Source organism: Rhododendron vialii, chromosome 6a (assembly GCF_030253575.1).
Source record: "Rhododendron vialii isolate Sample 1 chromosome 6a, ASM3025357v1".
NCBI lineage: Eukaryota > Viridiplantae > Streptophyta > Magnoliopsida > Ericales > Ericaceae > Rhododendron > Rhododendron vialii.
In genome coordinates this window covers 40,288,593-40,298,946 of record NC_080562.1, presented here as the reverse complement: position 1 = coordinate 40,298,946, position 10,354 = coordinate 40,288,593, and the positions used below count along the sequence as shown (strand labels likewise).

General features: G+C 37.3%; 1 protein-coding gene across 1 annotated transcript; it reads left to right on the top strand.

The window, feature by feature from the left end:
* The first annotated feature begins 4,800 nt into the window (after positions 1 to 4,800).
* On the top strand, positions 4,801 to 10,065 carry LOC131328740 ((-)-germacrene D synthase-like). The gene is made up of 9 exons (XM_058361642.1): positions 4,801 to 5,098; positions 5,248 to 5,276; positions 6,285 to 6,407; positions 6,838 to 7,108; positions 7,702 to 8,077; positions 8,405 to 8,626; positions 8,889 to 9,027; positions 9,143 to 9,391; positions 9,524 to 10,065. The coding sequence occupies exons 1-9, from the start codon at positions 4,801 to 4,803 to the stop codon at positions 9,815 to 9,817; spliced, it is 2,001 nt and encodes a 666-aa protein (XP_058217625.1). The 3' UTR covers positions 9,818 to 10,065.
* The last annotated feature ends 289 nt before the right edge of the window (positions 10,066 to 10,354 follow it).

Here is a 10,354-nt window from a genome sequence, read left to right as displayed (position 1 = left end):
TTCCATTCTGTTACCAAAATCAAGAAAATCCTTCATCCCCCTCTCCATCCTCCGGCAACCTACCCTCTCACTAACCGTTTTAATTTCATTAAAATCACCACCAATACACCAAGGAACTGTCGAGTTAGCCTTCAACACAAGCAATTCCTCCCATACCCCTCTCCTTGCCACCACATCATTAGGGACATAAATATTAACCACAGAGCAAGGAAAATCATTATTAATTACGCCATGCAACAGGATAAATGATCTGTGGCAAAAAATGCTATCAGCTTTGAAAAAACACTTTTCTCCAAATCACTAATAATCCCCCAGAAGCCCCCGAGGCACTAGAACATGCAAATTCAAAGTCCCCATCCCCCCACTATCCTCTTCGAGGCTCTCTCAATGCATTTCTTCTTCTTGTATTGTGTCATCTTTTGATCTTGATGATAAATAAAGTTTTCTTTGCCGTTTACAAAAAGACCTGAATCACCTATAGGTTGAGGCAAAATTTCCTTGGACTTTACCACAGGTTCACCGCCGCGGCCCAGCTACTAAACTTTGGTTCTTATATACTAGTGATCATCCATATGTAGACCTCTAATTTGGAATGGATGTTACATTTTTACCACAAAATCTCATCACATGCAGAAAGCATGGAGTATGTTGTATAGCCATGAACTCTCGTAACTACAACTTTTTCATGCTTCAAACTCTCATAACTACATCACTCTCAGTTCATAACAGTTAGACTTGTCCCATATCGTCCATTTAAGCCATCCAAAGTTGGTTAATATATTCTAGAGTTTATTCCACCTATATATTGCCAATTGATTTTAAGTTGGAACCTACCAAGAATTCTAACATGGTATCAGAACTAGGTCTTGGATGGCCTCACTTCTCGTGGGAAAGTCTCTGTCATCTCTGTCACCTGAGTCAATCGCTCAGCTCCTGATTTAACAATAACATTCACCTCAAAATCATGACTTTATTTTGGTATAATTGTTGGGTACAATATGTTTTTCTACTTAAATTTGTGAACAAGAAAGCTTCTTTTATTTCTATAAATCACTAAAATTCCACAAAATGAGGGTGTAGTCCAATAAACACAACAGAAAAAGTCTCTACGAACCTCATAATCAGAGAGCCAATATTTTCCGCGGTAAAAGTTTGTACTCGAAGGAGTAAATTTGAAGTGAAAACGTAAGCAAACAACATCGATCCAGTCCAAGATTTGAACTGACCTTACATACCTAGTCAAAATTATATATATCTTGGAGACCAACTTTTCTTCGCTGACAAGAGAATGAATTGTGTAAGCACAATGTCCCTCGCAAGGAAAATATTGTTCTTCTAGATACACAGATTTGGTGATCCGCAAAAATATGTATATTAATACTAGCCCGATAGGGATAGTTAGAACTATAAGCAATCTGCAATTTTTTTTCAATTTTTTTTAGAATAAAATAGCCGAACATCTCTGTGTTCTCTTTTGATTTGAAATGATATGGGCATTCTATATGCATTTTCTATTAATATTTTGGTTATATATTCTGAGAATCACCAATATAATAAATATACTCAAGGGGTAAAAATTCCACGATTCGTTTGGAAATTTGGCCTCTTCTTTGGAAAAACTTTCGTAATGGTAGAATTACATGTCGTAGTATGTGGTACTAGGGGTACGGTGCACATACATCGGGCGGGGCCAGGCTTATACTAGATAACAACGAGATTTGTGCATATCCAAGACCGGCCCTCTAAAAGTTTCAATATTTCTAAGCCTGTCCAACTAGCCCATTTTTTTTTAAACTTAAAAATTGCACGTAGTTTCGTAGAAGAGTTTCCACAATTCAATTGAAAATAAGGCTTCTTGTTTGAGAATGGTTTATTACAAGAAAAGTTAATTATAGATTAACACTTCGTATTAATTAGAATTGACCTTAGAAAAGCTATGCAATGACACTCACTATGTTTGGTTTTCCTCTAAAAAATGTTCTTTCCAAATTTTTTGACTATTTCGTCATTCGTGTTTTTCGTCTTTAATAATTTTTTATCAAGTCTTTTTTCTTACTCCCTCCATCCCATTTTCTTTGGTCTTTTTTGATATTCGTGTCGTTCTTCAAATTCTTATATCTCCCAATTTATAATATTTTTCATAATTTTGAAAACTTTGTATTATTGATTTAATCGAGAACTATCAAACAAGATCCATATTGCATATTTTTGGATATTCATATTGGAAGATATAAGAGTTTAAAGAACAACACGAATATTGAAAAAGTCCAAAGAAAATGGGACGGAGGGAGTATTTTTTTTGGATGTATATAGCACTTTAAAAAATTTCACTAAATACGAAAATTACACAAATTTATAAAAATATTTATCAAAAAAATTTATTTCAAAACTGACAACCAAATAAAACCACTATTTCATATTCTTCTAATGTATTGTTTTATTCTCCCCACAAAAAGTGCTTAACAGTCCGACTATGAGTACGTCATTTGGCGTACACTAAATGTACACCGGATTGTGTGGTAATTGTTTCGGGATTTCACACAAATGCTAAGAGCCGCTAAATCTATTTAAAATATTTTCTTAAGAATTATTGTAAAAAATCAGCTCAATCGAAATTAAAGAAAAAATTGATTAAGCCCTTACCGATATCCGAATGAGCTGATGTTTTAACAATCATGCATATCGATGTGTATTTTTCCTCAAAACTTTCAACTCATTTAATTGACTTTATGACTTCTCCCTCTAGTGGGACTATGCCATTTTTGGCAATCGATTAAGAATCTCTCTCTTCTTTTTCTTTCCTGTGACTTGTCTTATATTGGGTGTGAGACTGTGACTCCTCTGCCAATTTCCTTGTACTACGATAAAAGATAGTATAGAAAACATATTAATTTTGTGTATGATATGGACAAATAACGTTTTGGCCCAAGAGAAATGCCACCTCTGTCATTGCTTGGCTTCCTTTTCCACATCCTAGATAAGCTTGCATATTTAGGAAACCTGTGTATATATAACATTTTTGGATAATTTTTCTTTTTTTTTTATAACAACTCGGTTTCTTGCCAAATGGATTATCCAGCGACAGCCGCAAACCCATTTGTTGGACTCTCACAATTGATGGACTTATGTCTTGTATTAATTGAGTTGTTTGAACTTTGTTATGTCGCAAACTTTCACAATAATTTTTTTTGATAACCGGATCTCCGGGCTATCTTGTGCGTACTTCAACTAATTCCGGGGCCCTAAAGGTAACGACCAGACATAACCCACAGTGGCCCCAAGGTTTGGAATGTTTTTTTTTTTTTATTGCTTGGCAAACGAAATTTTATTAATCTTGAAGGAGTACATTGAGGGAAAAAATGAGCGATAAAAAGTACATCTCACTAAAAATAAAATAGACGGAACATACAATAAAAGAGATAAAAAGGACATATCCCAAAGTTTGGAATGTTTGACTTCTATGAGAATAGAACTTGTGACCTTATAGAAGAGTACTTATTGCTTTCTCACAACTATTTGGCCAAACCCCTTTGACTTTCTCAATTGACCTTTCCTATCGATTGGAGAAAAAAAAAAGGAAAAAAAACCATTTGTCGGATACCCCTGTTGGAGTCCGATTTTTTTAAGAATTTAGAAAAGTTCTGCTGGGAGTCATGTTTTTTTTGTAGTCTTGCGGACCCTTTGGAAAGCAAGGAATGATTTTATTTTCAACAATATCTTAAAAGATGTGGAAGAGCTCAGTGAATTGGTCAAGACTAGAATGGGTTTTTGGATAAAAGGAAAGTTTGACATCAAGGATTATTCCATTGAGGATTTCAAGAGGAGCTTGGATGGATCTGATATTATAATTGTATTTTTTGGGATACGTTCAATACTTTATTGGATGTCTTTCTTTTTGTTTCTTTCTCTAGGATTGTGATATGCACATGATAGTATTAGAACAGAGGTGTCAACCTCGTTGGGATGTATGTTTCTAGTAGTGATGCATTCTTACTCTTTCCCTTGATCGATGTACCCTTTCGAGTTTTGAATAAAATTTCTCTCGGTGAAAGTACATAAACACCCTCTCAACTATCACTCTTTTTTGTAAACACCCCCTCACATTTAAAAACGCTCATGGAGACTCCTTCAACTACTGGAAACGAAAAAAAGACAAACTCTATTAATGGAATGAATGAATTGACGAAGATACCCTTTCTCTCTTCCGACCTAACAAACCCAGACCTCCCTCCCCAATCTCTCTCTCTCTCTCTCTCTCTCTCTCTCATACAAATTCCTCTTCCGTCTCTCTCTATCTCTCTCTCTCTCTCTCTCTCTCTCTCTCCCATACAAATTCCTCTCTCTCTCTCTCTCTCTCTCTCTCTCTCTTCCATCCTCCTCCTCCGCCTCCTCCCCCGACGCTACCACCATGACCGCCTTCCTCTCCCTCCTCTCCCCCGCGCCCCTTTGGCTGGACCGGCATTAACCTCTGCACCTGGACCAGCGTCTCCTGCGACTCCTTCGCCTGGGTCACCTCTATCAACCTCGCCTTCAAATCCCTCTCCGCCTCCTTCCCCTCCACCCTCAACCAGCTCTCCCACATCACCTCCCTCTCTTTCCAAAACAACCTCCTCTCCGGCCCCCTCCATTCTCTCTCCAATCTCACCTCCCTCCAGCAGCTTGACAACTCTGTCCGCGAGCAGCGCCGGCATCGTGGGGTCCGTTCGAGACTTCTTCTCTTCTTTCCCCAATTTGTAGAACCTAAGGCTGTCTTACAACAACCTCACTGGGTCATTGTTGCCGTCTTTCAGTAGCTCCGATATGGTAAACCTATGGCTCAACAATCAGCTCGTTGGGTTATCTCGAACAACTGATGTGTTGAGCTCGATGACCCAATTGTACCAGGTCTGGATCCACCATAACTCGTTCACGGGTTCGATTCCGCATCTGTTGGGATGCACTGATTTGTTTGATTTGCAGCTGAGGGGCAATCAGCTTACCGGAATCGTGTCGGCCTCTCTGATGGGTCTTCTGAAATTAGCCAACGTCTCGTTGCAGAACAACGAGTTGCAGGGTCCAATGCCCGTGTTCGGCAGCGAGGTCACCTTTACTCTCGGGGGTACTAATTAATAGCTTATGCAGTATGACTCCCGAGTTAGGGTTTGATGTTGGGGTTTTCTAAAATTGGTGATTTGTGGTGACCGAGTGTGGGAGGGGGGGGGGTCAATGATGGTGATTGGGTGGTTGCGTGGTGGTTTGGAATTGTAGTGGTGACAGTAATGGAGGTGGTGAAGTCGGTGGTGGAGGAGGAAGAAGAAGAAGAAGAATATAGCTATCAAAGAGAGAGAAGAAGAAGATGTATATAGCTGTCAAAGGGCATTTTTGTCCAAAAAAGGCCCAAATTACTGATGTGTGACCTCTCAGCAAACGGTTCTAAGACGGAAGGGGGTCACTTACGTAAACGGAGTAGTTGAGGGGGTCTCCATGGACGCTTTTCAATGTGAGGGGTGTTTACGAGAAAGAATATTAGTTGAGGGAGTGTTTATGTACTTTCACCATTTCTCTTTTGCCGACCAAAATAAATAAATACGACCAGCCATGCATGCATTGTTAATCTCTTAATTAGCTGCATGCACGAGCTTAGACAAACAAACCTAATATTTAATTTCCACAATTCAAATGATTGCGAGGGAGGAAACTTGAAGTGAAAACGTAAGCAAACAACATTGACCCGTTCATAGATTTGAATTGACCTAATATGTACTTAGGCTGCGTTCTTATGAATTTAACTTAAAGTTGAAATTTTGATCTTTTTTTTTTTTGCATTTGTTAGTTTTGCGCCAACGTTTTGTAGATTATTAATTTGTCTCGATGAGAGGAATCGGAAAAGTAAATTTTTTTTACTTCTACCCAAGTATTTTGAGCAATAATCACTTCTTGGGCCAAAAAGTGATTTTTTTTTGTTGCTAAAAAGTAGTTATTTGTCAAAATATTTGGCGAAAAGTAAAAAAAAAAATTTACTTTTCTGATTCCCCTCGTTGAGATGAATCAATAACCCACAAAAAATGGCGAAAAACTAACAAATGCAAAAAAAATTCAAGTAAGGACAATTTTCAAATTTAAGTTAAGTTTAAGTTAAGTTAATAAGAACACAACCTTAGTTACAAGTATATAATCAACTTTTCTTCGCTGATTAAAAAAATGAATCTAATCAACCATTGAAATACAGTGTACCTGGCCAAGAAGAGGGTATTCTTGACCTATATTCGCAAGCAATCTTTATTATATAATTTTTTTTAGAATAGGAGGACATCCAAACTCTTACATTGACCCATGGCCAAGTACCCGAGGGCCCTCCACGTCGCTCTGCAAATTTTCATCCGAGTGTTTGGGGAGATTATTTCCTTGCCTATGCTTCTGTCGCCATGGTAAAATTGTCTAAGCTTGTCTTGAATCATATGTAGAATACTTAAATTAAATCCTTACACCCTTTCAATATGATCAACATAAATGCAATTTTTTAATATATTAATCTCGGTTTAGAATATATAGTAAAAAACAAGCATAAAAATATTCTTATTTGATTGAGTTATGTGGCAATATATATAATTTCACTATCTTCGTTTCCATCATATATACTTTCCTCATTCTCTTCACAAAGTCAAGATTGTTAGGGATATTTGATTTCATGGTTACAAATGTTTCGGTAATATTTTGGTGACAAGTACCGTTGTTTGAACACTATATAGTTCATAGACGTAATATGTGGCACCCATTTGTGACATGTTTAGTATCATGGAAGACAACTACATTAATTAGACTAGTTTCAAATGAGCATATTTATCATTGTTTTCATAGGAACCGGATGTTAAAACGGAGCAAAGAATTGAGCAGCTCAAAGAAAAAGTCAGAGAGATGATAGTGGCAAGTGCTGATAAACTTTCACAGAAGTTGAGCTTGATTGATGCAATTCAACGCCTAGGCGTAGGCTACCATTTCGAAACAGAGATTGAGACAACATTACAGCACATATATGAAACCTATCATGAAATGGCCAACGATGAAGATCTTTACACTGTGGCTCTCTCATTTCGAGTGCTTAGACAGCAAGGATATCCTGTCTCCTGTGGTAATTCTCTTTTACTTATTACCCATATTTATTTGGTTACATTCCCGATTTTTGTAGTATCCATATTTTGGTTAAAATCTGTTATTCTCAGCGAAAAGATATATAAACCTAGACGCACACACATTGAATGTGTACTGTGTGTGTGCGCGTTTCCATGTGAATGTGAGTTTGTATATGTAAGTATTTGTAATTGATCGAGAAAAATTCATCAAAAAGTAGGAAACAGGACCAATTAAGAAAAAAAAAAGGGCGTATAAATGACGATAAAGGAGACCTTTGAAATCTTATATACATTCTCGGGAAACATAGCCAAAATGTTTTTTTTTAGTGGAGCCCGGAAAGCCTTTTATTTTTTTTTGTGCTAATAGGATTTTTGAATACTAAATCCTATTCAGATGGTAAACAACAATTATAGGATTGATCATACGATCCAGGGGCAAGGGAATTATGTTATTATACAAAAATAATTGCCTTTTGACTACTATCATGAAAATTTCTAACGCCACAACTACTGGATTCTCGTTACAATTTCTTATAATTTTCATATTTCTTCAAATTGATCGTGCATGCATGTTTTTGAATGGTTTAAGCAGATGTATTCAACAAATTCAAGGATGACGAAGGGAAATTTAAGGAATCATTGATTGGTGATGTGAGAGGATTGTTGAGTTTGTACGAAGCTACACATCTGAGGGTGCATCAAGAAGATATACTAGATGAAGCACTGGAATTTACCACCACTCACCTCAATTCTGCACTACCAAACTTGAGCAATAATCCAATTGCAGCACTAGTAGTTCATGCTCTAGATCAGCCCATCCACCTGGGCTTGACAAGGCTCGAGTCAAGGCATTATATCTCCTTCTATGAAAAAGATGATTCCCACAACAAAGTTCTATTGGATTTTGCGAAATTAGATTTCAACTTATTGCAGAAATTGCACCAGAGAGAGCTAAGTGAATTCACAAGGTGACATGATATGAACTGTTCAATAAGCCTATCTAGAAGCTCTTGATTAGTTTGTTTGTTTTTTTTTTTTCGGCAAAAGAATTTTATTAATCTCTGAAAAGATACAAAGGTTAAAAGGACAAGAGCATCTGATGGAAAACTTACTAACCTAAGGTTGTATCGCCTGTATCGTCTTTTTTGAAGACTTTTTAGCATTTCGTAAAAAATGCTACATCATCAGTTCATCTTCACCACGAAATCCGGGGTATTACATGTTAGACCTATGTTTTACATACAATCAATAATACGTCATTTCGCTTTTTTTAACCGTAAAATTTTTGGGTTTAGGTGGTGGAAAGATTTGGACGTTGCAGGGAAACTACCTTTCGCTAGAGACAGAGGGGTGGAGTTGTTCTTTTGGATATTGGGAGTGTACTATGAGCCCCAATATTTTCCTGCTATAAGGATTCTAACCAAATTGATTTCCTTGATTTCCATTAATGATGACTTATATGATGCTAGCAATGCGACCATCGAAGAACTTGTGCTCTACCATGATGCAATTCAAAGGTTAAAATTCCCCTCTCCGTCGTGATCTTAAACTATTTTTTATTTGACCTGTTCTCACAAGAGTATCAAAACCTTGAAATGCTTTAAGTTGAGATTCCTACACTGTGTTTGAATCTTGAATTTGTGACGGAACGTTATCAATTTATGCTAGAGTATAAATTTCGAAATCTAAAAGTAGAATGTAAAGTTATTATCTAAATTTGGTTTCCACAAATATTGCTCTACCCCTTGGTCATTTCCCATAATCTATTTGGATTTTCAGGTGGGATGTCAGTGCCCCGGATCAACTTCCTGACTACATTAAACACTTTTATCAGAAGATTTTGGATACTTACAACATGATTGAGAATGAAATGGCCAAGCAAGGAAGATCATATCGAGTCGAATATGCCAAATCTGCAGTACTTCGCCTCAAACAAACTGACTTCTTTGTTTAATTTTAACAATTTATTAGAAGTTAATTAGAATTCCGTCCACTAGTACTTACTCGTTAATTGTCCTCAAAATGAATTGCAGTTGAAAGATATGGTTAGAGTATACTTGATTGAAGCCAAATGGTATCACCAAGGCTATGTTCCAACCATGGAAGAGTATATGCCAGTTGGGAAATTGAGTGCTGGTCTCCGATCACTTGCGACCGCTTCCCTTGTTGGAATGGGAGAGGTTGCGACCAAAGAGGCCTTTGATTGGGTTATCAGTGATCCTTTAATTGTTGAAGCTTCTGGAGTGATTGGCAGGCTCATGGACGACGTCGTTTCCCACGCGGTAAGATCGATTGAGGATATAACTTGTTCTAAAGTAGCGATAGACACATAATACAGCATATATATTATTATGACATCGATCCTTTGTACTACCTCTTTTTTCATGCTAACATTTGTGATGGTGCAACTGTAGTTTGAGCAAGAAAGAGGTCACGCAGCCTCATCAGTTGAATGCTACATGAAACAATATGGTGCGACAGAAGAAGAGGCCGTTGCTGAATTTCAGAAACAAGTTATAAGTGCATGGAAAGACAACAACTCAGAGTGCCTCCGCCCATCCGCTTTCCCAATGCCTATCCTCTTGAGAGTTTTCAATGTGGCACGAACGTTTCATATTGTGTACAAGGATGCAGATAGTTACACACATTCTGGGGCCAAGTTCAAGGAAATAGTGACCTCGGTACTTGTTGATTCTGTGCCAATTTGAAATCTCTCTTGCAAAAGGTTGAGCCCAATGATACGGTGCCAAGTAGGAATGTTGTGTGATGTTGCAATAGCCAATTTCTGTTTTCAATAAAAGATCTGTTTTTCCTTTCTGTTTTCATTTCCCAGTTGTGTAGAAAGGTGAGGTAGAGCGAGGAGGAGGGCAAGCATTTGTATGTAACGAATTAATTGGGATGAAATGCTCGATCCCATCTCTATCCCTTTCATCAATAAAATTCCCATTTCAATCTATCTCTACTTCCCCTTGTATCACCCGAAGATCAAGTAATCTTATGAACACCTATTTGGATCACTATGCCGCTAAAAACAAGATGATTCCCACAACAAAACTCTACTGGAGTTTGCAAAATTGGATTTTTACCTATTGCAAAAGTTGCACCAGAGGGAGCTAATTAATTATGGATGATGGGTGTGTGCTTTGAGCATCAATATTACTAACTAAAGCAATTACCTTGGCTTCAATTATGGACGACATTTATGGTGTACCTTGGAAGAACTTGTTCTCTTCACCGATGCAATT